The sequence below is a fragment of the Equus caballus genome, chromosome 9 (genome assembly GCF_041296265.1).
Source record: "Equus caballus isolate H_3958 breed thoroughbred chromosome 9, TB-T2T, whole genome shotgun sequence".
Taxonomy (NCBI): domain Eukaryota; kingdom Metazoa; phylum Chordata; class Mammalia; order Perissodactyla; family Equidae; genus Equus; species Equus caballus.
In genome coordinates, this window is record NC_091692.1 from 96,477,401 (window position 1) to 96,501,698 (window position 24,298).

Here is a 24,298-nt window from a genome sequence, read left to right on the forward strand (position 1 = left end):
CCCATGGGGGAGGGACCGGACGGGCAGGAGCCAAAGGAGCCTGTTGTACCCCTAGCCCCAGCCCCAGCCTCCCGGGCCCTTCTCAGGTGAGTGCCCCGCCAGGCAGTGAAACTCTGCAGCAGCATTTTCACCTTCCCGCCAACAAAGGTCTTTCATGTCCACTTAACCCTCCCAACAGGCTGAGAGACTGGTGTCACTGTGCCCATTTTACAGATAAACAACCTGAGGCTTCCAGAAGAGACCCCCTCAGGGTCCTGTGGCCAGGCAGGGGGATGGCTGAGCCTGGGACCCAGGGCCAAACTCTCACTTTCCCCTGTGGCCAGGAGGTGCCGGAGGCCAGCCAGCCCCCTCCCCATGAGGGGACCAGGAAGCTGCCCTGCATGTCCAGGAGCGGCCTCTCCCTCCTCCATCACCCCTCCAGGCCCTGCCCTGCCCACTGTCTGCAGTGGGACCACTCTTCCCGTCAGAACCAGCTGCTCTGGTGGTGACAGGCCACATCGGACCACGGGTGACCTCGGCTGACTGGGTCCTGTCAGTGGGCACTGGCCATGTGTCCACAGGGACCTGGAAGGCAGGGAGTCAGCTAGGGGCAGGAGAAGAGGGCACCCTGGCCCAGTCCTGGCACTGGTGACCTTGGTCCCACTGGGGGAGAAGGGACAGGGGCAGCCCACCCAGGGGACAACGAGGACTTACCCCGCCAGAGGGGAACAAGGAAGTCTGGGGCTGGGAGGCGGGACTGAGCTGTCCCAGGGGCTGCGGAGGAGGACGTGGATCAGAGCCCGCCTGAGGGCAGCAGAGCCGAGGGCAGCAGGAACACAGCAGGTGCCCCAGGCAGAGCGGCAGGGAGGCCTCATGGGATGGAGAAGGGGTCCCCGTTAATATCTGGGGTGTGGGCGCCGCGGGCAGAGCTGCGGGGCAGCCTTGCCGGGATAGAGCAGGGGTCTCCGTTAGTATCTGGGGTACAGGCACCACAGGCAGAGCTGCGGGGCAGCCTCGCCAGGATGGAGCACTGGTCCCAGTTAATATCCGGGGTGTGGGCACCAGGGGCAGAGCTGCAGGGTGGCCTCACCAGGATGGAGCAGGAGTCACCACTGGCATCTGGGGTGCGCAAGCCATGGGCAGAGCTGTGGGGCAGCCTCGCCAGGATGGAGCAGGGGTCCCCATTAATATCTTGGGCAACAGCGAGGGCCCCGAGTGCCACACGGAGGGAGCCAGCCACAGTGGTGGGGACATCTGGGGCGGCCTTGGGGGACAGACAGGCCAAAGGGAGAACATGGGTCCAAGGGCAGCCTTGTTCCCAGGAGGAGAAGGAAGCCGGGGGACTCTCGCCCATGGCCCTGGAGCCCTTCCCTCTGCTCCTCTGGGAGGAGGGGTGCTCCCTGGAAAGGGACACAGTGGGGGGCTCAGAATGTGCAGGGTCTCATGTGGACCCCCGGGCAACCCCCCTACCCCTCTAGAGAGGCAGCTCCGTCACCTGGCCTCAACTCTGCCTGCAGCCCAGGTGTCACCACAGTGCCACCCAGGGTGCCCCACTTTCCAGTCTACAAAGCACCCCAGCTCATTATCAAGGGCCCCCCATTTCTGACTGCCCCATAGGACTAGGACACGGGCTCAGAGAGGGGACCTGAGGCCAGAAGGGATGAGAGGGGTGCTGGCTCTGCCTTGCTGTGTGGCCGCAGGGCCCCAGCTCTCCTCTCAGGGTCCCCACATGCTCAGTTCAGAGGCACGGAATGGAGGGCACACGGCCCCCAGGAATGGGCATGGGGACTCAGCCCTGTAGGCCAGACCCCAGGGAGGGGAGGGCCAAGCTGCAGAGGAGGTGGGGCTGGTTGGCAGTGTCTGCACCAGCTCTGGCACAGCTGCAGTGGACAGACAGAGGGCCGAGGGGCAGCAGACAAGCCTGTGGACAGAGCTGCTGGCCGCTTGGTCGCCCGCTGGCCCATGGTGGGGAGGGGCAGCAGCTCCTGGACGGGACTTAATTGGGTGCTCAGACACCTCCTGGCACACCCCATCAGTCCTGCTTCCTCCCGCGCGCACCAGCCTCGCGCCGCTCAAACCCAATTACAGCTCGTGCTCTCAATAATGAGATGAAACAGCCTTTCCCTCTCCTCTCTACCCCAGACAGTGCGCCAGCCAGGAGGCTGCAGGCCACCAGCACCGGCCCCAGCAGCACCAACACCCTGACACGCTGGGTCCTGGGAGGTTGGGAGCCCCACAAGGGCCTGCCCACCTGGAACCAGTGTCAGACAGATGGCCTAGGCTGGGAGCCCAGAGACCAGCCAGCTCAGATTCAGGGGCAGGGGGAGGAGCCCCAGAGAGAAGGCCGGGTGCCTGGCATGAGGTGGGTGGGGCCCCAAGACCTGGCTCCTGCACAGGCGGAGCTCCCCTCAGCCTGGTGTGCCCAGGAGGGGCCCGGCGACACGGGGTCCCACGTTAGCAGCCAGCGGTGCCCAGGGCAGGGGTCAGACCATGTGGGCCACAGCCATGTGGCCCCCACCAAGAGGAAGCACATAGTGATGTCCTGCCGTAATGGGAGCATGTGCCTGGGATGCGTGTGCCCCAGCTGGCAGTGCTCCAGGGGCCCCCCTCTGCCACAGCCTTCCCATCCTGCTTCTCTAGCCGGCAGGGGCTTTCCAGAGAGGTCTTCTGCACCACGGGAGCCTACAGGCTACACACGGCTGCTCTCAGTGCAGCGAGCCGGCTCCTGAAGCACCCAGGGACACAGCTCTCGACCGCCCAGCTGCCTCTCAGGCTCCTCCTGCCCAAGGCTGGTTTCGCTTTCTCTACTCTGCTCTCCTAGAGGAAACGAAAGGAGAGAAGCCCAAGGTACATGGCATGGAGAAACGCAGGACTCACGAGGCCACCCACCCTAGCCTGCGGCCTGCGGGGAGGGGGAGGGGGAGGGGTGTGGCCAGTGCCTGTCTCGCTGGGCCTCCAACCCCGGCACAGCCCCATGGCACAGACCCGCGACTCTCCCTAGCACTCCACGCACATCGGCAGCTCCTCTGAGAGAGGGCCCAGTACTTCTCCCAGGAGGGAAACTGAGGCCAGAGAGGCCTGGAACTGGCCTGGCCACAGGCTGGCAGGCAGCACACCAGGATGGAGCCCAGGCTGGGAAAGCATGCATGGTCCAGGCCCGGGAGGCCAGGAGTCAGGACAGAGGACAGCTGAGACCAGGCCCCAGGACACGTGCGCCCAGGCCAGGAAAGGCCACCTGTGAGTGGCCAGGCCTGTGGGGCTGCGCTGGGCTGGGGCACCCCCGTCGCCAGGGCCAAGCAGTTCTGCAGGGCGAGTGCAACGAGAAGGGCTGGACAGAGGCAAGGGGTGGGGGCAGTGCACGGAGCTTTCTGGGCCAGGCATCTGGCCACAGGCACAGGGACCAGTGTGTGGACAGAACAGGGAAAGCACAGGGGCACCAGGTGCCGGCACGGTGCAGGCACCCCACACAGTGGCCAGAGAGGGGCAGGAGCAGGGTACCCACTGTGTCCACAGGCTCCAGGCCCCCACACACCCCTGGACAGTGACAATGCCGAAAAGTGGGCCCAGAGACCCGCCTGGACAGTGAGCCGAGGGAGGACAGGTGAGGACCATGGCGGACGGGAGCAACTCCCCAAGTGGGACTGCAGGAGGGCGAGAGGCTGCTCGTGGGGTCCTAACCCAGCCTGGAGGCGGGCAGCCCTGGGCAGGGGTGCAGGACAGGCCTCTATCATCATGGGGGACTGGCCAGTTTTACAGGTTCATTCAACAAGCATCTGTCAAGCCAGCTACTGCAGGACCTGGGGACTGGCCCCAGTAACAGACAGAAGGGTCTCTATTCTGGTGGACAGGCAGGCAGTAACTAGGCCAGCAACCAGACTGACGAGAGCCTCAGGGCGTGCTGAGGCGGGTGGAGAGCAGAGTAGGGCAGGGTGGCAGCCAGCAACAGTGAGGTCTGGGGAGGGGGTTCCAGGCCGGAGCTGCGGCGCGAAGCCCCTGAGCAGCAGGTGAGGTTCGCTGGGTATCCCAGGAGCCAGGGGGCAGAGGTGGGGAGGAGAGATGTGGGGCCGTCTCAGGGGGGTCCGGGACAGGGAAGGGACACAGGATGTTGTGCCTACATATGGGGAGCACCCAAAGGGTCTCGAAGGACACTGTGCTGACAGAGGGCTGGCTGCCCAGGAAGGTCGGGTGGAGGTCTTTACAGATCCCCTGGGGGCAGGACACCCTCACTCAGAAGCCAACAGGCCAGGTCCCAGTGGGCCCCCTGAGCTGAGGAAGGGCCCAGAACCCCTGACGGAGGCCTGGCGCGCCTGCTCTCCAGTCTCCTACCCATTCACCACCTGGTCCCTTGCTAGCCAGCCAAAGCGCCCATGAGCTCCCCTGACAGCCCCCAGAGGGCCCGCCGCACTCTGCCATGACACACGGGTGGTCTGAGATGGCAGGGGCTTGGAGAAAGAGACCATCCCTTGAGCCGCCCATTTCACAGATGAAACCACCAAGGCAAGTGGTGAGTTCAAGGTCACCGGCTAGTTAGGGGAGCCTTGGGCCTAAAGCCAGGACGTGGCCTTCTCACCTGGCACTCTGTCTTCTCCCACAGGACGACTTGGGGAGGGGGAGCGAGAGGGAAAGGGACAGCAAGTGGAGCCAACACCTCCCTCAGTGCCAGCTGCACCCTCAGCGCCAGTCCTACATGGGACCCAGCGTTCACCCTATAAATGCCTGCCGGAGGCCATGAAGCAGGAAGGAATCAGATGTGATTGATGTTAACCCGCTACTGTGACTTTATTCCATTTTCTGGGCCTCAGTTTTCCCGTCTATCCACACTCCCCACCACCCACCCAATAAGAGTAAGTCCTTCACAGCAGACCAGAGCCCCAAACAGTGTTACTGGACCCAAAGTGTCACCTCCGTGACTTTGTGAATGCACACAACTGTGCAAATCCAGAAGCCCCGGAGATGTGGGGGGATGGAGTAGGGGACAGAGTCGGGGGAAGGGTAGGGGGCTGGTGAGAGGATGGAGTTGGGGGACACAGCGGGGGGTGGTCAGGAGCCGGCTCAGTTCCACATGGAAAGTCTGCAACCAGCCAAGGCGTGAACCGTCACGTCTTCCCGAGGCTGTTCCCACAGCCCCGGCCCCAAAACACTCGCCAGGCCCCACGGCCCGACCCCTGCAGGCCGATGTGGCTCTGCACAGACAACTCCCCAGAGCCCTGAGCAGTTGGCCTCTAGGTCATCCTGGAGGGGCCTGGGGACACCTGCCTGCCCTTCGAACCCCAGCCGGGCCTCTGTGGCCTTCAGCCCCCCCACCTCACTACATACGTTTAAGATGTGCTGGAGGAGGGCTTTCTAAAGGCTAGTGACAATTTGTGTTTATTTTTCCCATTTCCAAAGACCACAGGGAGAGAAGGAGGGAGGGAGGCAGGGAGCTGTGGCGCTCGCTGCCTTCCAAACCTCTGCCCCTGACGTCCATGTCACCGCTCTCCAGCTGCTGTGCTGCAGATGAGGAGAGCGAGGCTATGAGGCGAGGCTGGCCACTGCCACAGTCCCTGACTCACTCCCAGCTTGGCTCTTAGGGCCACAGACAAGACTGACAGACTCAGGCCAGCCTCACGTTAACATGGTCCTAAGTGGGCCCAGAGCCCCGCGCCCTCCCCCACTGGGCCCAGCCCCTCATCTCAGCTGAAGCGCTGCAGGGGCCTCCCCGTGGGGCCCCCTGCCCCCATAAAGCCCGCCCCCTGCCTGTATTCACCACCCAGAGAACCAGAGCCAGCCAGGGCCTGGCTGCCTGATGGCTGAGAAACCCGCTCACATGGGGCCCAAGCTCCCCTCCTCGGAACCCCACCCCGGGGCTGCTGACTGCCCGTCTGCCCCCTCAGCCCGTCAGCCACCAGGAGGCTGTCCAAGGCCCCGGCCAGCCCCAACCGCGATGCCACCTGGGAACCCCACGGCCTACCCTGCAGCGCTGCTGTCAGGGTGAGCCCCCCGCCCATGCAGGAGCCCCCAGCCTTTCCTGGGGACAGCCCTCTCCCTGCACACATCCTCACGCATGGGGCCCAAGGAGGCACCTGCTCTTCCACTCCCTGGATGCCAGGACAACGCTAAATCAATCGAGAGCAGCCCCCTCCTCGGCCCCCTTCATCCCACCACGCACAGGCGGTCCAGCGGCCCACGGTGTGCCCCAGGGGCTGCTGGGGGCTCTTCCTAAGAGGCTTTCAGTTCTTGAGCTAAAGGAAGAAGCAGTCCCCCCACCTCTTGGGCCTCCCAGTACCCCGAGTCACCAGGGGTGACAGCTCCTGGATCTGTTCCTCAGCTTCTCTGGGAAAAGCAGGTTTTTCTGCCACAGAGAGGGATAAAAGTGTGTGTGTGTGTGTGTGTGTGTGTGTGAGTGTCTGTGTGTGTTTGGTCCATTTGGATGGTCTCAGCAAGAGGGAGGCCCATCTTCCACTAGCAGCTCTGCGCCGCCTCCTGCCACGGCCGCCTGGAACAGCGCCTTCTTCTCTGAGCAGTGAACGTGGGGCGTGGGCAGGGTGGGGGCACTGACTGAGGGCCTGAGAAACAAGCCCCCCTCCACCAGGCCAAAGCAGGAGGGGCCCCAGAAATACAGGGGCCGAACCCTGCCTGCCATGGGTCATCCACCTCCTTCTAGGACGTAAGATCTACTTGTTGTAGACAGAGCAACAGGTCCTAAGTAGTGACTCAGTTTACCAGCTTGCCCAAGTCACTATTTATCTACACGAAGCTGCCTGTAGGGAACCTTCATTCCGGAAATCTGGTCCCTGGGAGCTCAGGACTGGCAGACCCTGGGAGAGCAGCTGCTCCTCCTCCTCCTGGAGACATGGAGACACAGAGGGAGGAGGGGGCGCGCCATGGCGACAGGTGGGGGCTTGGACCCCAGTGCCCACAGCTACACACACTCAGGGACTCAGACCCCACCACGCACAGGGGCCCAGACCACCACCACCCACAGAGCCAGCGTGTCCCTGCCAAACCACCCCACTGCCGCATTGTAAATGCACTTCCAGCACTCAGAGTTACCTGCAAGCTCACTCGCACACACGCACACGTGCACACGCACACGCCAGGTCCTCACCTCGATCTGCAGGATGGCCTCCTCACGCAGCCGGATGGCCTCCAGGTCCTCCTCGGTGATCTCAGGAAGCAGGGTCTGCTCCTGGCCCTGCCACACGCTGTCACCCCCGTTAAAGATCTTCTCATCGTCAGCCAGCTCGGCAAAAGGGGCCCGGGGACTCTGCTGATGACAGACACAGAGCTGTGACCACCAGCGCACCTCACTGCCACCAGGCCCAGGCCACGTCCTCCTCCCGGTTCCACCTCAAGGCTGGGCCTCAGCTCCCAGGTGCCCAGAGCCTTGGGGAATCTGCGAGCCCCCAGGGTCCAGCTCTCAGGCAGGGAAGAAGAGGTGGCAGCCTAGACCCTGCAGCCCAGATGGGGCCGTGGGCCTGGAGCCTCTGCCCTGTCGCTGGGGGGTAGTCCCTGCAGGGCCATGGGGTGCTGGGGGCTGGGGCAAATGGTGGGCAGGGAGCAGGAAGAGGCAGCCACTGGGCCCCTGCCCTTCAGCCTATGTCCCAGTCATAGGCCAGAGGTGTGGCTGCCAGGCAGGGGCTGTGGACATGAGGTATGGACACGACACACAGCGGGCACAGATACCCCCAGGGACAGTATTCCTCACATGACCCCCCTCACTCACACCAGGGATCCCTGACCAAGCCCGAGGGACTTTTTCAAGTTGTTTCATTCTTTTTTTGTTTTGTTTTGTTTTTTTCAGAAAGATTGGCTCTGAGCTAACACCCACTGCCAATCCTCCTCTTTTTGCTGAGGAAGATTGGCCTTGAGCTAACATCTGTGCCCATCTTCCTCCATTTTATAGGTGGGATGCCGCCACAGCACAGTTTGATAAGCGGTGCTAAGTCCACACCCGGGATCTGAACCAGTGAACCCCGGGCCACCGAAGCAGAGCGCGCAAACTTAACCGCTACACCACTGGGCCGGCCCCACGTTGTTTTACTCTTTACTGATTAATTTACCAAATTTTGAAATTCACTAAAATGGTGGCTTTCCCCTTCAATGAACTCAATTTGCTCTCCGATGGGACAATCTGGGTACAAGTGAGCTGACATCCTCCCCTCAAGTGTCAGATCCTGAGTGGGGGTTCGGGGCTGCCTGCCCCGACTCCAGGCGCCCAGAGAGGTGAGGGAGGGGAGGAGCAGGAACAGGACCTACGCCAGAGCCACGGCTCCACATGTACATTCGTAATTTAACTGAGAATGTGCAAGAACGAAAACTACTGATCTGCACCCCACAGCCCCTCCCCCAATAGGAAGCCAGAAACAGCGCTCCCGGCTCCCCACCCTCCCCGCAGTCCAAGTGGCTTATCTTCACATTGGGTGTATGTGCGCGAGTGTGTATGTGAATGTTGTGTTTGTGTGTGAATGTCATGGCTATGTGAATGTGTGTATGTGCAAAAGTATGCACATGTGTGTTTGTGTGAAATCAAAAGGGCAACAAGAAAAGGCAGAGAGGACAGACAGAGTCACAGGAGGAGGGCCTGGCAGCCAGTGTTCCTTGTCTCCCGTGTGTCACACTCCTTCCAGCCAGCTGTCACTGATGCTCCCGACAGCCCTGCAAGGAGGAGCCACGCGTCAATATTATAGATGCGGACACCGAGGCTGGAAGAGCCAGGACCTGAAGCTGGGGATCTGGCTCCAACTCTAGCAAAGAGGAGCGCCAGGGCAGAAACCTGGAGAGAGGACAGTGCCGCCTGAGCCCGGGGGTGGGGAAGGGGCCACCAGAAGCCCGCGGCTCGAACAGCTTCCTCCCTGGCCAATTCCATGCCCTGAGCGCATGGGGCACCTCCTCACTTCTCCCCTGTGCCCAGGGTGGGCGCCCTCGTTCAGTCCAGGGTGCTCACCATAACGCCCTCCTTCCGGCCCAGAGATAGCATCGTCCTGGAGGCAGGGGCTGGGGGATCCTCCCAAGTCAGTGCCAGGCACACGGACAGACGGCGAGGTACAGCCGCCACCCCAACTCACCCAACTCAAGTCCAGAACTCTGGCTGAGCCCCCACTGTGAGCACGGGCCACGGGGACAGGGCTGAAATGCAGCCCAGGATATGGTGTGCAGCCCTCTGTCTGCTGCTGTGCGTGTCTGGGCTCTCCACGGCAACCATTCTGGGAGGAGCTGCAGAGGCTCCTGTTTTCTGCTGTCCTTTCATCATGGGACCCTGAGGTTTGCCTGAAAGGAAGCCCACCTTCATACCCACTGTGAGCTCAGGGTGGTCTCGTGGCAGAGCGCTGGCCAGGCTGACGCCAGCAGAGGTGCCGTGTGGGACTCTGGGGTTTCAGGGGCCACTGGGCTGGTTGGGCCTGCAGACCCAGTGAGCAGGGCTCTGCAGGTGGCAGTTACAGGACTGTGTTCGTCCTGCCACAGGCCCCACTCCTGCGGGCCGGGCCACGGTGGCAGGGGGAGCCCAGGAAAAGGTCTCCCATCCCTCCTGAACACTTTCAGAGGCCATGACGGTACGCCCGCGCAGGCCGGGGACAGAGCAGATGGACAGCAAGAGCTCCACATGGATGCGCTGCCCTGCACTCGGCAAGGAACAGAAACAACCAATCGCACAGGTCAGAATTTCAGCACATTTGTGACAAAAGCCAGCAAGGGTGGGTGTGTGATGCTGTGACAGCCGCGTGTGCGACTGCACGGAGGAAAGGGGCATATCCAGGTGGGGCCCTGTGGGAGGACCTGGTGGTAACGGGACCAACAGTATGGACAGCCACCACCACTGCCGCCCCTGGGGCTGCCAGGCAGACCAGGCGTGGGACCAGGCGCTCTCTCTCATTCCGCTCACCGCTGTGCAAGGCGGGCTCCCTCATTTTCGGTTAAAGAGGGCGACTGTCTGGCTGCACAGAGAAGCGCAGGCTAACCCGGCTCTCCTTCCGAAGCCGATGTCCTTCCTACGTGACACATTAACACAGGCGACCTCTCCTCCGGGTGCCCGCACAGGCCTTTAAATACATGAACACGTGGATAGATGAATGTAAGAGAAAAGATCTAAAAACTCTGTTGCCAAGCGCTGCTCGTTCAAGGCGGCAATTATCACCTCCCCTTCCCGGCGTGGGCGGGAGGAAGCCAGCAGTGCCAGGCGGGCGGGCGGGAGCGGGAGGGGCTGGCCCTGAGCCAGACCCCGCCCCCACCAAGCTTCTGCGGAGTGGAGTCACCACAGGTCCTGGCCCAGCCCCGGCACCGCAGGGAGGCCTGGGCGAGTTGCACACATTCTCAGGGGCTCAGCGTCCTGTCTGTAGGATGGGAACAGTGACCACACCCCGAGGCCCAGGATGCACACTTAGCACACATCACCACACTCTGACCGTCCTGTCTCCCAGCCGGGAGCTGCCCGCGCACGCCTCACTCCCACCAGAAGGGACAGTGTCTTGTTCTCCAGCTAACCGCACACGCCCTCAGCCAACAGCGGCGAGGGGATGGGAAAAGCTAACTCCATTGCTGACAGTGTGTGATCCGGCAGGTTCCGTAACTTCTCCAAGCCAGGCTTCACTTCATAAAATGGGCTGACATGTCCCAACGAGATGCAGGGGTGAGGCCCCAGCCAACCTCACCAGCATCAGGAGGTGCACACAGAGGTGAGACCCCAGACGGGGAACAGGAAGAACTGTGCTGTCTGCAAGTGAGTTTTGGGCCATGGGACACCTGCCTGGCCGGGGGACGCCGAGGGCATGCGCCCAGTATGTCCACCACCTCCCAATAGCGGCCTGCTCCAGGACGGGGCACTCAGTCCTGCTCCAGAGACCTGCCCCCACTCTGATGCCGTCGGCCTGGGCCGCCCCGCACAGGCTCCTAACAGCTTCCCTGTCAATGGAATCGTGCCGCGTGGTAAGAGCGCCCGGGGTGCCCTGGCCTGTGCTCCAGGGACGGAAACACCAGCACGCTCGCTCCCACCCATTTGGAACTTCAAGTCCCTACCATAGGAGAAGGGCCTGGAAAACCGATGGCACACCCACGCAGTAACCACTACCGACCAGACACAAGGAACCAGATGTGCCAGCCAGAGGAAGTGCCGCAGGATGTGACGTGTCACCGCCCTGGAGTTTGGGGTTCCAGCTGAAGCTCCCCAAAGGCTGAGAGCCAGCCTGCCACCCCTGCATGCTCTCCCCTCCACAGGCACCAGGCCACCTGCCCTGAGCGGCTCATGACAGAGACACGGAGGAAGGATGGCTTAGACGCCCTGATCCCGCCACAGCCCTTCTCCTGAGAGGACCAGAAAGCTCCCCTTTATTCCCCTCACAAAGGCCCAATTTGGGTCTTTAGCTCCAAGGCCGGGATTAGGGCTTTGCTGGCAAGGCGCTAGGGCCAGCGGAGGGGACGGCCGTGTGATGCTTTTCCAGCTCCAGAGGGGCCAACAAAGGCGGCTTTCTCCTCCCTGCAAGGCCAGGGGTTTGGGTCCCGTTCTGACGCACAGTGAGGAGACCCACAATGCAGCGTGACTGCTGGAGAGCCGGGCCGCGAGGGCTTTCCCGTGGGAAGAGGTGGCACCCCGACAGCATTCAGGGAGGATGCACAGCAGTCTTCAGTGTGGCCCGCCCTGGGACCCAAGGGTTCTCAGGCCCTGGGATCGGCACAGGAAAATGACCCTGGGGGGAGGGCATGGTCAGGACGCAAGCAGGCACAGGCTTGGGAAAGACAGCCTCTGTTAAGTAACCCAAGGCCGGTCACTGATTTCTCCAATTAGCAAATGACTATCTGTTGGCTGACGAAGTTTCTTGAGGCTTGTCAAGCCCAGAACGCCAGAACCAGCATGACTGCAGTAATCTTTCCCCCGGCCCCCAAATTAAATAAAGGAACTGGGCCCAGAGGCCAGGGGCAGCTCCGGGCCTGTGCCTGGTGGGGAAATGCCACTAGGGAACTGCCTGCTGGCCTTGATGGTGACGCACACCTCTGCCGCTGCAGCTGGAGCACACAGGGCGCTGGAAGAAATCTGTGCTGAGTCGGCCTTGGCGGCACAGACTGTGGATTTGTTCTTTTTAGTTATTTTGGTGGGCATGAGGCGGTGTGCAGTAAGAGAGCACTGTGGGCTCACTCTGCCTTCCAGTGGCTCACGCTGAGCACATGCTCACAGCTCCCGAGCCATCAGGACGTCCCCTCTTGCGATGTGCCTGCCTAAGCCTTTTGCCCTTTGATGTCTTTGAATTGAGCTGTCTGCCTTTCCCTTATTGATTTGTAAGAGATCTTTATATATTATGGATGTAAGTCCTTTCCAGACATTGTGCAAATACCTTCTCTCACTCTGAGAGTTGCCTCTTCACTCTCTTAAGGGTGTACTGATTCTAACAAAGGCAAGTTTATCAGTCTTTTTCTTTATAGTTAGTACTTTTTTGTCTGCATAAGAAACAGTTGCTTAGCATAAAGATGTGAAGATAGCCTCCTATGGCGTCTTCTAGAAGCGTCATTGCCTTATCTTTGGGATTTAGGTCTGTGATCCAGCTGGGGTGTTTTTGTACATGGGGCGAGTTGGGGTAACAGATCTGCTGGGAATGGCAGTCTTGAGCATGCAGTCTTCCGGCCCCCTCAGCCACACAAGCATGGGCCGTGGGCCTGGAGCACTTCCTCACCAGGAGCAGGAGCCCTCACAGCTGTGCTGGCCTCTCCGCCTTGTGGGGGAACGTCTGGCCCTCTTCAGACCCAGGGCACCCTCCTTTGTTCTGCTACAGCATGTGCGTCGTCCAGCACCTGGCCAACCCACTGCTTTATCTGTCCCCTGCAGGGAAGGGACCAGGTCCCTCTGCTGCGGTACAAGCGGGGTGTGAGCAGGTCAGGGGCCCTGTGTCAGCCACCAGGAGGGACCTGCTGGCCACGGGGGACCACGCCCACTGTGGAAGCTGATCTTGCGGTCTCTCTCGATGAGGAAACCACAGGTGCATCAGTGACCCCGGTCCTGAGATGCAGGGGGCAGGGGGTTGGAGGGGCAGGGGGTTGGACTGGTACTTGCCATTCGCTCCACTCAAATATCCAGCTGATCCAGTATGGAGCCCAGAACAAGCCTTCCATTCCCACTGCACGAGGACACCTTGCACAAACCCGGTGAGCACGTGCATGCAGGTCCGCATCTAGATCCGATTCTGCTCCCAATGGTCTGCTCATCGAGCCTCCAACAAATACCACACCTTCAACTCCTCCAGTCTCATACTGCGTTCCGCTGCCTGGGAGTGTAAATCCTCCAGTTTTGTTCTTTAAAACTGTCTTCGCTATTTTGGGCCTTTTAGATTTCCATATACATTTTGGACTCAGCTTAACCATTCCCACACACGCTCAAAGCCGGCTGGGGTCTGTGTCTGGATTGCACTGCGTCTGCAGGTCCACTCGGCGAGACTGACATCTCTAAGTGTTGAGTTTTCCACCCTATAAACATGGTATACCCCTCCGTTATTCAGATCTTCTGTAATTTCTCCTAATGTTTAATGTTTTCCCAAATAGACGCTTCTTCCTAGTTTTGATGCTGTTACAAACGGTACCACTCTCCACATTTCATTTCCAAATCGTCTTCCGACAGCACAGACGATGTTTCCTTGTACACCGACCTGACGCCAGTCATCCTGTCACAGCCACTTAGCATTAATGCTACATTATCTGCACATTCACCCACATTCTCTAGTCACACAACCATGCTGTCTGCGAGGCAGTCTCTTCCTCTTCTTTCTTCTTCTTGCCTTACTGCACCAAATAAGCCCTCTGGCACAATGAGGAACAGAAGGACTAGCACCAGACTCCATGTCTCGCCCTCACTCTCAGGAGAAAAGACAGTAAGAGGGGCGCTAACAGTAGGACTTTCGAAGACCCCTCTCAGATCAAGGGCCCTCCTATCTATTGCTAGTTTGCTGAGAGTTTTGAGCCCCCTGGGTGGGTGCTGAATTTCACCAAACACTCTTCTGTACCTACTGAAACGATCATGTAGATTTTCTTACTTATTCTATTAACATGGTGAATTACACCAATTATTTCTGAATGTAAACCAACCTTGGATCTCTAGAATAAAGCCTACTTTATAATGATGTATTACCTTTTTTTATATATTGCCAGATGTAGCTCATTATTATTAATAATATTTGGCTAGGATTTTTGCTTGTATGCCCAAGAGAGAATGTCATATTCCTCCGTGTGATGTCCTCTAAGAATCTGGAATCAAGGGATTTCAGGCCTCATCAAGTGAGGTGGGATGTCATCCGTTTCTTTATATTCTCTGTAAGAGTCTGTGTGAACTGGTATTATTTATTCCTCAAATATTGGGAAGAATTTATCAGTAAAGCCATCTAGATCTGCAGTTTTCTTGGTGGGATCTTTTTAATTAGGGATTTCATTTCTTTAATAAATATCGGGCTTTCTAGGTTTTCTATACATCTTGGTAAGTTACCTTTGTCTAAAAAATTTATACTTCATCTAAGTTATCAAATTTATTGGCATAAAGTTATGTATAATATCTTCATATTACTTTTTTTCTAATTAGTAGGATCTGTAATGATATAGCCACTTTCATTCCTAATACTAGTAATTTGTTTTTTCTCTCTGTATCTTGATTAATGTTGTAAGGGTTCCACAATTTTATTAATCCTTCTAAAGAACCAACTTTTGGCTTTATTGAATTTGTCTACTGTGAATGTGTTTTACATTTCATTGATTTATGCTTTTTCCTGTATATTTTCTTTGGATTTAATTTGTTGTTGTTGTTTTCTAGCTTCTTGAGATCAAGAACTAGATGACTGATTTTCACATTCCTCTAATAAATGTGTTTAAAGCTATAAATTTCCCTCTAAGCACTGCTTTAGCTGCATCCCACAAGTTTTCATTTGCTACATTTTCATTTTTGTTCAGTTCAAGATTATTTCTAATTTCCACTGTGATTTCTTCTTGGATTCAATGGGTTATTTCATCAAATTGTATTCTTTACATTCTCAACCCCTGGCAATTTTGTTTTCGTTGTCAAATTCTAGTTTCATTGCACTCTGGTTAGAGAACACATGCAGCATTATGCCAATCCTCTGGAGTCTGTTGAGACCTACCTTATAGTCCAGCAGAAGCATTATGTGCATTTGACAGAAATATATATTTTGTGGTTGGTTATGGTGTCATGAATAGCCATTAGTTCAAAGTGTATTGATTAAAAGCATTGGTTAAATCTTTTATATCCTTACTAAATTTTTTTCAGTTTATTTTATCAGTCATTTAGAGAGAGGTGTCAAAATCTCCAACTATGATTGTGGATTTACTATTTTTCCTTTTATTACTGTCAGTTTTGCTTTACATATTTTGAGGTTATATTATTGGGTACATACAAATTTAGAATTGTATCTTCCATTCGAATTAACATTTTATCCTTATGAAACACCTCTTTATCCCCAGCAATACCTTCTCCACGTGAAATCTACTGATTCTAATATTAATACAGCTGACCAGTTTTCTTTTGGTTAGTAGTTTCACAGTATATTTTTTTCCCATCCTTTTACTTTCAACATTTTTCTGGATTTATCTTTAACGTGTGCCTCTTGTAAACACTAGATAGTTTTTCCCTTTTGTCTGATAATCTGGGCCTTTTAATTGGAGGGGTCAGTCTATTTTACTATAACTATAAATGTTATAAATCTACCATCTTATAATTTGTTTCCTATTTTTCCCAACTGTTTTTTGTTGATTTTACTTTTATTTTGCTTTCTTTTAAATTAACCAAGTTTTTGTTTTATTACTTCGTATGTTCCTCTCTATTAACTTATTTTACAGTGTATACTCCTGTGTTGTCCTTTTGGTATTACCCACCTAGTACAACATGCCTCGTTGGCTTATTAGTCTACCTTTAGTATTTCTGTCATTTCTCTGGTGACACAAGGGCATTACAACACTTTAACACCATTTAAATCCCTTGTGTGCTCTGCGTATGCTGTCCAGGTATTTGCATTTGCTGCATATCTCGAACCCCACAAGTCATTATTATTATTATTCAACAGTCAACACGAATTTAGGCGCATCCACATTTTACTGTTCTCAGTGCTCCTCATTCCTTCCTCCATTATTGTGCCTCCATCTGAGATCATTTTCCTTTTTCTACTTTAGAGAGTTCTCTTGATGACAAATTCTCTTAGTTTCGTTTCTCTAAAAATGTTTTCATTTCACAAAAATGCCTCCCCAGATGCAGAGCCCAGTGTCGTAGTCATTTCCTTTGAGGACGTCTTTCCACTGCCTTCTGACTTCCACTGTCTCCTTTACGGAGTCTGCTGTCAGTCCTGTACTCCTTTAAAATCACGTGACTTTTCCCAGGCTTTAATCTGATGTGAAAAAGTTACTTCGTCTTTGTTTTCAACATTTTATTACAATGCGACTAAGGGTGGTCTTTAAGAAACAGGATGAATTTCTCCTACTTGTCACAGAGCTTCTTCAGTCGGTGGCTTCAAGTACTTGGACAGTTTTGGAAAATTCTCAACCATTTCCCCTTCAGATATTGTTTCTGTCCATTCTCTCTCCCTCCTGTTCATCTAGGACTCCAATTATCCTCTTTTCTGGGTTTTCTATCAGTTTCTACTCACAGGAGGGTTGGTCTGACACCAGTTAGTCCTGCACAGCAAGAGGAACCGTCAGCAATCATTATTTGGGAGCTTACCCTGTGTCGAGCCCAGGCCAGAGACCTAAGACTGAAACGCCTATTTTTCAAAGGTTATTTATCAGGGGCCCCTGTCCTCAGGTCCTCCTGCTTTTCCCTGGAGCACCAAGGGCCCTGGCCTCTGCATTGCCCCTCAACGCCCAGCGACCACAGCAAATACTCAGCACTCACCTGTTTGCCACCCCTCTGCGCTGTGGGAAGCAGTGCTCTGGACTTCTCTGCAATTTTCTGTTGGAAAAAGTACAAGAGGAGGAGACAGGAAGAAGAGAAAAGGGAAGGAGGAGAGGAGAACAGTCAGGTAAACTAAATAAGGAACGTGGGACAGCAGGTGACAGCAAAGCCTTCAGCTCCAAGAGAGAACGCAGCTCCCAGAGAGAACGCAGCTGCCCCAGGACTCGGGACAGCAGGGGGCTTGGCCAGGCTCTGCCGACCCTCTGCTGGGTAGCCTCCTTCCATGCACATAAACTCTAGGGGCTTCAGTCTCCTCGCCTGGCAGAATGGTGACACCTGTTCTTCCCATCTCCAAGGAGCTGCCGTGAGGATGCCTCATAGGCAGCACCAAAAGGTAAACACCCTTCACTGCCCACACCCCAAGGCTGTGCCAGCAGGATTCTGGTGACTGTCAAACGTCCACAAGGCCAGCCCTTCCTCTGCTCTGGAGGACAGGACCAGGCCAACCCATGGACAAGATAGCCAGAGTGGGTGCTCAAGAGACCGAGGCCCACCCCAGGTGGCCAGCACCCTCCCGTGAGGGCAGCTCACCTTTTGCACCACTCCATAGTGCTGAATGGCATCTGAGAGCTGAGTTCTCAGGCGGTCCAGCTGAAGACGCTCCTGCTGCAGAGAGAGAGTGGCTGAGACAGGCGGCTGGGGCTTTGTCCTGCGCCCAAGCCCCCTCCATCTCTACATGTTTCAGTTCCTGACACCCTTAGCACTGTCTGTTCCTCCTGGCAGCACCTTCCCCAGGCTCCCCTCTCCGTCCACCATGACCCTCACTGCTGTCATTGCCTCCTCAGCAGTTAGAACTGGGCTCATCCCCATGTCCTTCATCAACCCAGTGCCATGACCTCACCCCTTCAAAAGCCAGCACAGGCTCCACAGACACAGGCAGCGTCTGCGGACACCATCACCGCCCAATCTCACATGTCTTCAACCCTGACCACTGAGCCAGGCACAGCTCTAACACGACATGCCTGTGTGGTCCCCATAACAGCCCACTTAGTGAGAAGAGTTGTGGTCCCCATAACAGCCCACTTAGTGAGAAGAGTTGTGATCCCCATCTGACAGCTCAGGAGACCTTGGTCTCAAGTTCTAAGTGGCCTGTTCAAGGCCACACAGGTGGTGGGTCCAGACCCTGAGGCCAGGCCTCTGATCCCAGAGCCCACGCACCTCATCACATGCAGGACTGCATCTCATCACCAGTGTCAGAACCGCAGCCGTCAGACCATCCCTCCTGCCACCAAAATCTCAGCCCTCACACCCTCCCTCCCCTCTGCAGGGCCCCCATCCTCCCTGGAACGAGACCTCGACTGTCTTGTTTGCCGCTGTACCCCAGGGCCCAGAATGATGCCTAGCACAGAGCTGATGCTCAAGACATACTGTCAAAAGAGGGAACAAACAAACAAGGGCTGGGACCTGGCACTGCCGCTCTCATCTAGCGTGAACACCACCAGGCCATTAGGGGCCCCAACCCCTCATCTCTCGTATGCGGCACTGGCACAGATGAAGCCACACGGGTGCCCAGGGCCCTTGGACCAGGATACAGACAAAAGCTCATGCTCCCTCCTGCGCCCAGCACCTCCCATCATCTCCCAGGAGGGCCCTGGCCATTCTCAAGTCACAGGCTAAGGCCACCCTCCTGGGGGGGTTCTGTGTAGTTCCAGTGTGAACTTGGCCCCTGGGCATGGTGCCCACTCCTCCACTGCCACCACACACCACCATGCAAGCCCACAGATGAGAACGGGCCACGGCTGCGCCAGCAGGCTAGCCACATTTCAGTGAGACCCGCTTTCCAAGGCACACGTTTCACAGGCACTCGATGGTCTCTGGACCTGATGATTCCATGTGGCTGCAGCTCCGTAGAGCCCATCTCAGCACCCGGGTCAGGCTTCTGCAGTCGGCCCCACGTATGTGCCCCAGGACAGAGCTAAGAGCCCGGCGAGCTCTTCAGCACTTTTGAGCAAACCCTCCCCAGCGCTCCAGTCCCTCAGCCCCCCGGCACCAGCACAGCCCTTCTTCCTCGAGAGCAGTGAGCAAGGCCAGCCCTGCCCGGCCAAGCTGTCCTCCCACAGGACCGTGACACCCTCAAAGGGGGACCTCATTTGTATCCTTCTGCCAGCATCTGGCACAGCACAGGTGTTCAACAAACGTTTTTTGAGTTCTTAGATGGGTGGGATAGGTGGGTAGATGGGTGGGTAAGTAGTGGATGCACAGACAGGGCTGGAGGGTGGACGGAAAGAAGGAAGGATATATTAGGCTGAAAGTGATCCCTCTGAATGCCCAAGGAGCTCAACCTCTGACTTCCTGGCCCTCATGGCATACACAGAGGTGAGAACTTGGGCTCTGAACCCAGAAGGCCCAGAGTTCACACGCAGCTGGAGTTCCTGCCTGGCTGGGTGGTTTGGGCAGGACCCTGTCCAAACCTCAGCTTCCTTCCCTGTGAAAAGGAGGCAGGAACACCGACTGCGGTGCCAGGAAGACTAAGGGAGACAGTGAAGCAAAGATTCCACGCAGCGCCTGGCCTGGGGTAGACCTCTGATGCCAGGGGGGCGGGGGGGCTATTACGGCCTCGACCTCGTTCCACAACTTAAAGGGCAGCATCTTATCTAAGTGTCCATACCCCACAAAGTCGAAGACAGAGTGGGCCCAGAATCAGCGTGCACTGAACCGGACTGAACGAGGCATCAACTTCCTGGGAAAACAGCCCACGTGAACTGACTGCCTCGCTCCACACAGACACCTCTCAGGATCGCCAGTCACCACAGCCTGAGAGCCAGCACGGCACGTCGTCTAACTCAGGATGAAGGGGTAAAGGAGCGACTGGATGAAGGCAGGCATGGGCAAAGGAACAGAGAACAGAGCTACAGGCGCAGAGGCCTCGCCTGAAGACCAACACGACAGCCCGCTGCAGACACCGGGCCCTGTGGGGCGAGGCTGCTCACGTGAAGAGCCACAGGCACTGACTTTCACCCGAGTCCAGGCCAGGCGCCCGACTCTCATCCTGAACAACAACCCACACCACGATCATTAAATCGTGAGCAGAGCGGCGCCAGGCACTCAGAGCACAGCTCCGCGGCTTCTGTCCTGAGCTAAGACAGGCATGCTCTGTGCCCCCTGGTCTGCAGAAAACTGACTGCCGTTTCTATGACATTTCTTTCAGTGTATTTTTTTTGCTGAGGAAGATTAGGCCAGAGCTAACATCTGCCGCCAATCCTCCTCTTTTTGCTGAGGAAGACTGGCCCTGAGCTAACATCTGTGCCCATCTTCTTCTACTTTATGTGTGGGACACCTACCACAGCATGGCTTGCCAAGCGGTGCCACGTCCGCACCTGGGATCTGAACCCTGGGCCACCAAAGCGGAACATGCTAACCTAACCACTGCGCCACCAGGCCAGCCCCTTTCAGTGTATATTTTTGACCAAAGTGTAACTCAACTTTTGGACCTAGATCTACATTTTTCATTAAAGTATCATTTATACTTTAAGTAAAATTCATCCATTTTGACTGTATAGTTGAATAGCTTCAGTTGTATAACCATCACCACCACCTGGTTTTGGGAACAAGTCCATCATCCCCAACATCTCCCCGCGTCCTTCTGGCGGCAACCCCAGCTCCGACTCCAGCCCAAGCCGCCTTCAGCTCTGAGCCCGCAGCCCTGCAGCTCGGGCATCTCCTATCGACAGACCCACACGCACACTCTTCCGCCTCTGGCCCCGCGCCCAGCATGTCTCAGCGGCCAGCCCAGGCTGAGCAGTGTTAGCGCTCCACGCCTGTTCACTGGCGGCCAGCCTCCTGCTGGGGCCGCACCACATCAGTGCATCTGACACACCCGGGGTCAGAGCTTTCCTCTGTAAGGAGCTGACTTCAGTATTTTGGGATCTGCAGGCCAGAAAGTCGCTGTCGCAACTACTCAGCTCTGCCCTGGCAGCTGGAAAGTAGCCATGGGCAACACGTGAATGAACAGGTAACAAATACAACTTTACTTATGGAAGGAAACTCCTCTCTACGTTTGCAGTTTTAACGGTATTTAATATTTTGTGACAAGTGTCCTCTAATCTTTGCGGAATCGGGTAGAGTGCAGATAAAGACTGGGGCAAGGGAAGGGATGTGAGAGGCCAATGGAGGCGGCGACAGCAGCAACGGGGGAGGAGCTGGGGTGATAGGGGAGGGACTCGGTGGTGGGAGAGGGGCAGGGTGGTGGGGGAGAGGACTGGGTGTGGGGGCAGGGGGGGAGGATCAGGGCTGTGAAGGGGGCTGTGGCGCCAGGTATGGTGGCAGCCATGACCGTGGTGATAACCTCTGTGGTCTGATGAGGACGGGGTTGGTGAGGAGGCGACTGCAGTGACAGGGAGGGCACAAGGAGGTGGCACAAGGGACAAGGAGGTGGCTGGGTGGGTGACGGGGAAGGGCGTGTCATCAATCTCCATTCAGAGGAGCCCGGCCAGGAGGGCAGGGACCCCCAACACCCACACCGCCCCTGGCAAATGGTGGGTGCCCAAGCAACAGCTGCTGCATGAATGACTCAACACGTCGAGTTCTGACCGTGCGGCCGTGAAGGCCGAGTTGTAGGCCAGCCTGAGCGTCACTGCACATCCATCTCCCCCACACCCCTCCCACATGTCCCCACCCCACCCTCCTATCTCCAGGAAGCGTACCCGGGAGCAGCCCCGCAGGAGCTCCGTCATCTGCTTCACGGCGCTGGTGCTGGCGGCCACTGTGCTGTTGGTCTCCTGCTGCGCCGAGTGCCTGAAGTGGGACAGGGTGCAAGTGGAGGAGGGCCGAGGGGGGAGGAGAGAGGACAGCGAGCAGGGCCCCAGGATGGAGGGCAAGGTCACAGAGAGGCAGGGAGAAGCAGAAAGGGGGGACAGCACAGAGAGGGGAGGGGACACATGGAGAAAGAGCGGGAGAAGGGCCAACAGGAAGGAAAGAGGCAGAGAGCAAAAGAGGCGGGAGACAAGAGGGGCCGGAGAGGGACAGACAGACACAAGCACACGGGGCAGCACAGTGAGCGAGAGGGGTAAGGAAAGAGAGAGAAGGACACGGTGAGCTCTGGGGAGTCAGCCACAGCCAGGACCCTCACCCCACACGCACATGAGCCATGTGAGGGCAGCAGCCGGGCCACACCCCAAGGAGACCCAGGCAGGGCACCCTGTGCAAAGGCCCCAGAGGTCACTCAAGGGAACCTGGGGGATCAGGGTGGCTGCAGACATGGCCCTGGAACCACGGCTGGGGAACCTAGGCCCCTGGCAGGCCCCTGCGGGCCCTGACGAGGCTCCCGCCTCCAGACCCAGCAACATGGGAGGCCGGGCCCAGTCTCCCCCAGCCCCTCAGTTTATGGCTCTGAGTGTGACCCAGAAGGAACTGAAAAGACGAGCCCCTCGCCTGCCTGGGGTTGAGGACTGCCTCTCTGGACTCAGTGACACCTGGGCAAACCCTGCCTCGGGCCTCCTGCGGGTGCACACACCGAGGGGGGCGAGGGAAGGGCACCAGCCTGGCTTTGGGCTCAGCAGACACCAGAGAAGCATCCAGACCCCTCAAGCTGCAGCCCGATGGCCCCTCCTCTATCCCTACAGGCCCCCTTACAGCAGTGGTGGGCAGGGGGGCCTGTGCCAGCCGGGATGAGCACATGGCAAGATCCCAAGAGCTGGGCGCCATGTGACAGGTGGGTGCCCCAGCAGACAGAGGCGGGCCCCAGGTCCCTGACACTGGCCCCTCGGCCACACAGCATGTGGCATATGGGGGGGCGGCGGGACAGTCACCCATGCAGGAAGGGGGATGGGAGTGAGACAGAATGGAGACCCTACACCAGCCGAGAGGGTGTGGGCTGAAGATGGTGGTGTGTGAAAGCGACCTTTTTCTCGGAGGTGGCCAAGAGACCACTGGAAAACCGTGGAGGCTTATGGTATGTCCCCTCAGGATTAGCTACACAGTTGCTGATGCCACTGAGTCCTCTGTTCCCTTTGCTGTACCTCCCCTGTGGTCCCCGCACCTCCTCCCCCATGGCCCCCACACTTCCCACCGTGGCCCCCTGCACTTCCCTGCCCCATGGCCCCTATGCCTCCCCCACATGGCTCCTTCACCTCCCCCCAATAGCCCCCGCACCTCCCCCCTATGACCCCCACATCTCCCCCCATGGGCCCCGCACTCCCTTCCCTCCTGTGGCCCCCGCACCCCCTTCCTTCTTGTGGCCTCCACACCTCCCCTCATGGCCCCCACGCCCCCCTGTGGTCCCCCACCTCCCCCCAATGACCCTCACACCTCCCCCCATGGTCCCTACACCTCCCCCCGTGGCCCCCGCACCTCCCTCCCTCTCCCTATGGCCCCCGCACCTCCTTCCCACCTGTGGCCCCCACACCTCCTTCCCACCTGTGGTCCCCATAGCTCCCCCCGTGGCCCCCTGCACCTCCCTCCCTCTCCCCATGGCCCCCGCACCTCCTTCCCGCCTGTGGCCCCTACATGTCCTTCCCACCTGTGGTCCCCATAGCTCCCCCCATGGCCCCCTGCACCTCCCTCCCTCTCCCCATGGCCCCCTGCACCTCCCTCCCTCTCCCCATGGCCCCCACACCTCCTTCCCGCCTATGGCCCCCGCACCTCCCTCCCTCCTGTGGCCCCCACACCTCCCTCCCTCTCCCTATGGCCCCCACACCTCCTTCCCGCCTGTGGCCCCCATACCTCCCCCTCGTGGCCCCCCGCACCTCCCTCCCTCTCCCCGTGGCTCCCACACCTCCCTCCCTCCTGTGGCTTGCAGTCTGCCCTCCCGGTGCCCCCAGCTCAGAGCCATCTGCTCAAGAGGCCTTGCTGCCCTCGCCTCTCTGACCACCTGCCCGAGCCGGAGCTCAGACCCTGCACCGCCAACCGCCCTCTCGCTCACCTCTTCGGTGGTCTCACCCAGCCTTGTGTGCTAAATCCCCCTGTGTGCCACCAGCCCCCAGTCACATACCCCCTAGGCCTGAACTCCAGAATGGTCTGTCCAACAGCCTGACGTCTCCACCTGGACGCCAGCGGGCATCTCAAACTCCTGTGCCCAAGCCGACTCCTCGCCCTCCCCAGCTCAGCTCACAGCAACGCCATCAGTCCATCCAGCCCTCGAGCCAAAAGCCCAGGGCGTCCATCTTTGTCCTCTCCTTCTTCAGGCCAGCCCACTGGCACATCCCGTCAGCAGACAACCGCTGTGACATTGGGAAGCTAATCCAAAGCTGGTGTGACTCTGACCCCCAGCTCCCGCTCACCCCCCACCTCTCACCAGGGCGGTGACCAGGCCTCCTCGCCGCCCCCCACTTGAGGCTGCATCACCTGAAGGTGCCCCACAGCTGGAGCAAGCCGGTTAAAGGAAAGGCCAGAGCATGACACTGCAAACCCCAGGCTCTCCAATGACTCCACGGGTCCCTCTGCTCAAAGCCAGAGTCCGTCCAAGGGCGCTCCAGGCCTCCC

The 24,298-nt window shown here is 57.7% G+C and overlaps 1 protein-coding gene across 38 annotated transcripts in view; it reads right to left on the reverse strand.

Annotated features, from left to right (window-relative positions):
- TSNARE1 (t-SNARE domain containing 1) overlaps nucleotides 1-24,298 on the reverse strand; it is a 171,215-nt gene that overhangs the window by 73,355 nt on the left and 73,562 nt on the right. For 17 of the 38 annotated variants that reach the window (XM_070221247.1, XM_070221260.1, XM_070221239.1 and 14 more), the window contains 4 exons: nucleotides 21,523-21,613; nucleotides 17,411-17,485; nucleotides 16,820-16,876; nucleotides 7,067-7,228 (listed from right to left, as the gene is read on the reverse strand). In XM_070221247.1, coding sequence (XP_070077348.1) covers nucleotides 7,067-7,228; nucleotides 16,820-16,876; nucleotides 17,411-17,485; nucleotides 21,523-21,613 — 385 coding nt within the window. The remainder of the gene's footprint in view (nucleotides 1-7,066; nucleotides 7,229-16,819; nucleotides 16,877-17,410; nucleotides 17,486-21,522; nucleotides 21,614-24,298) is intronic. The other 21 variants (XM_070221262.1, XM_070221259.1, XM_070221232.1 and 18 more) reach the window with 3 other exon arrangements.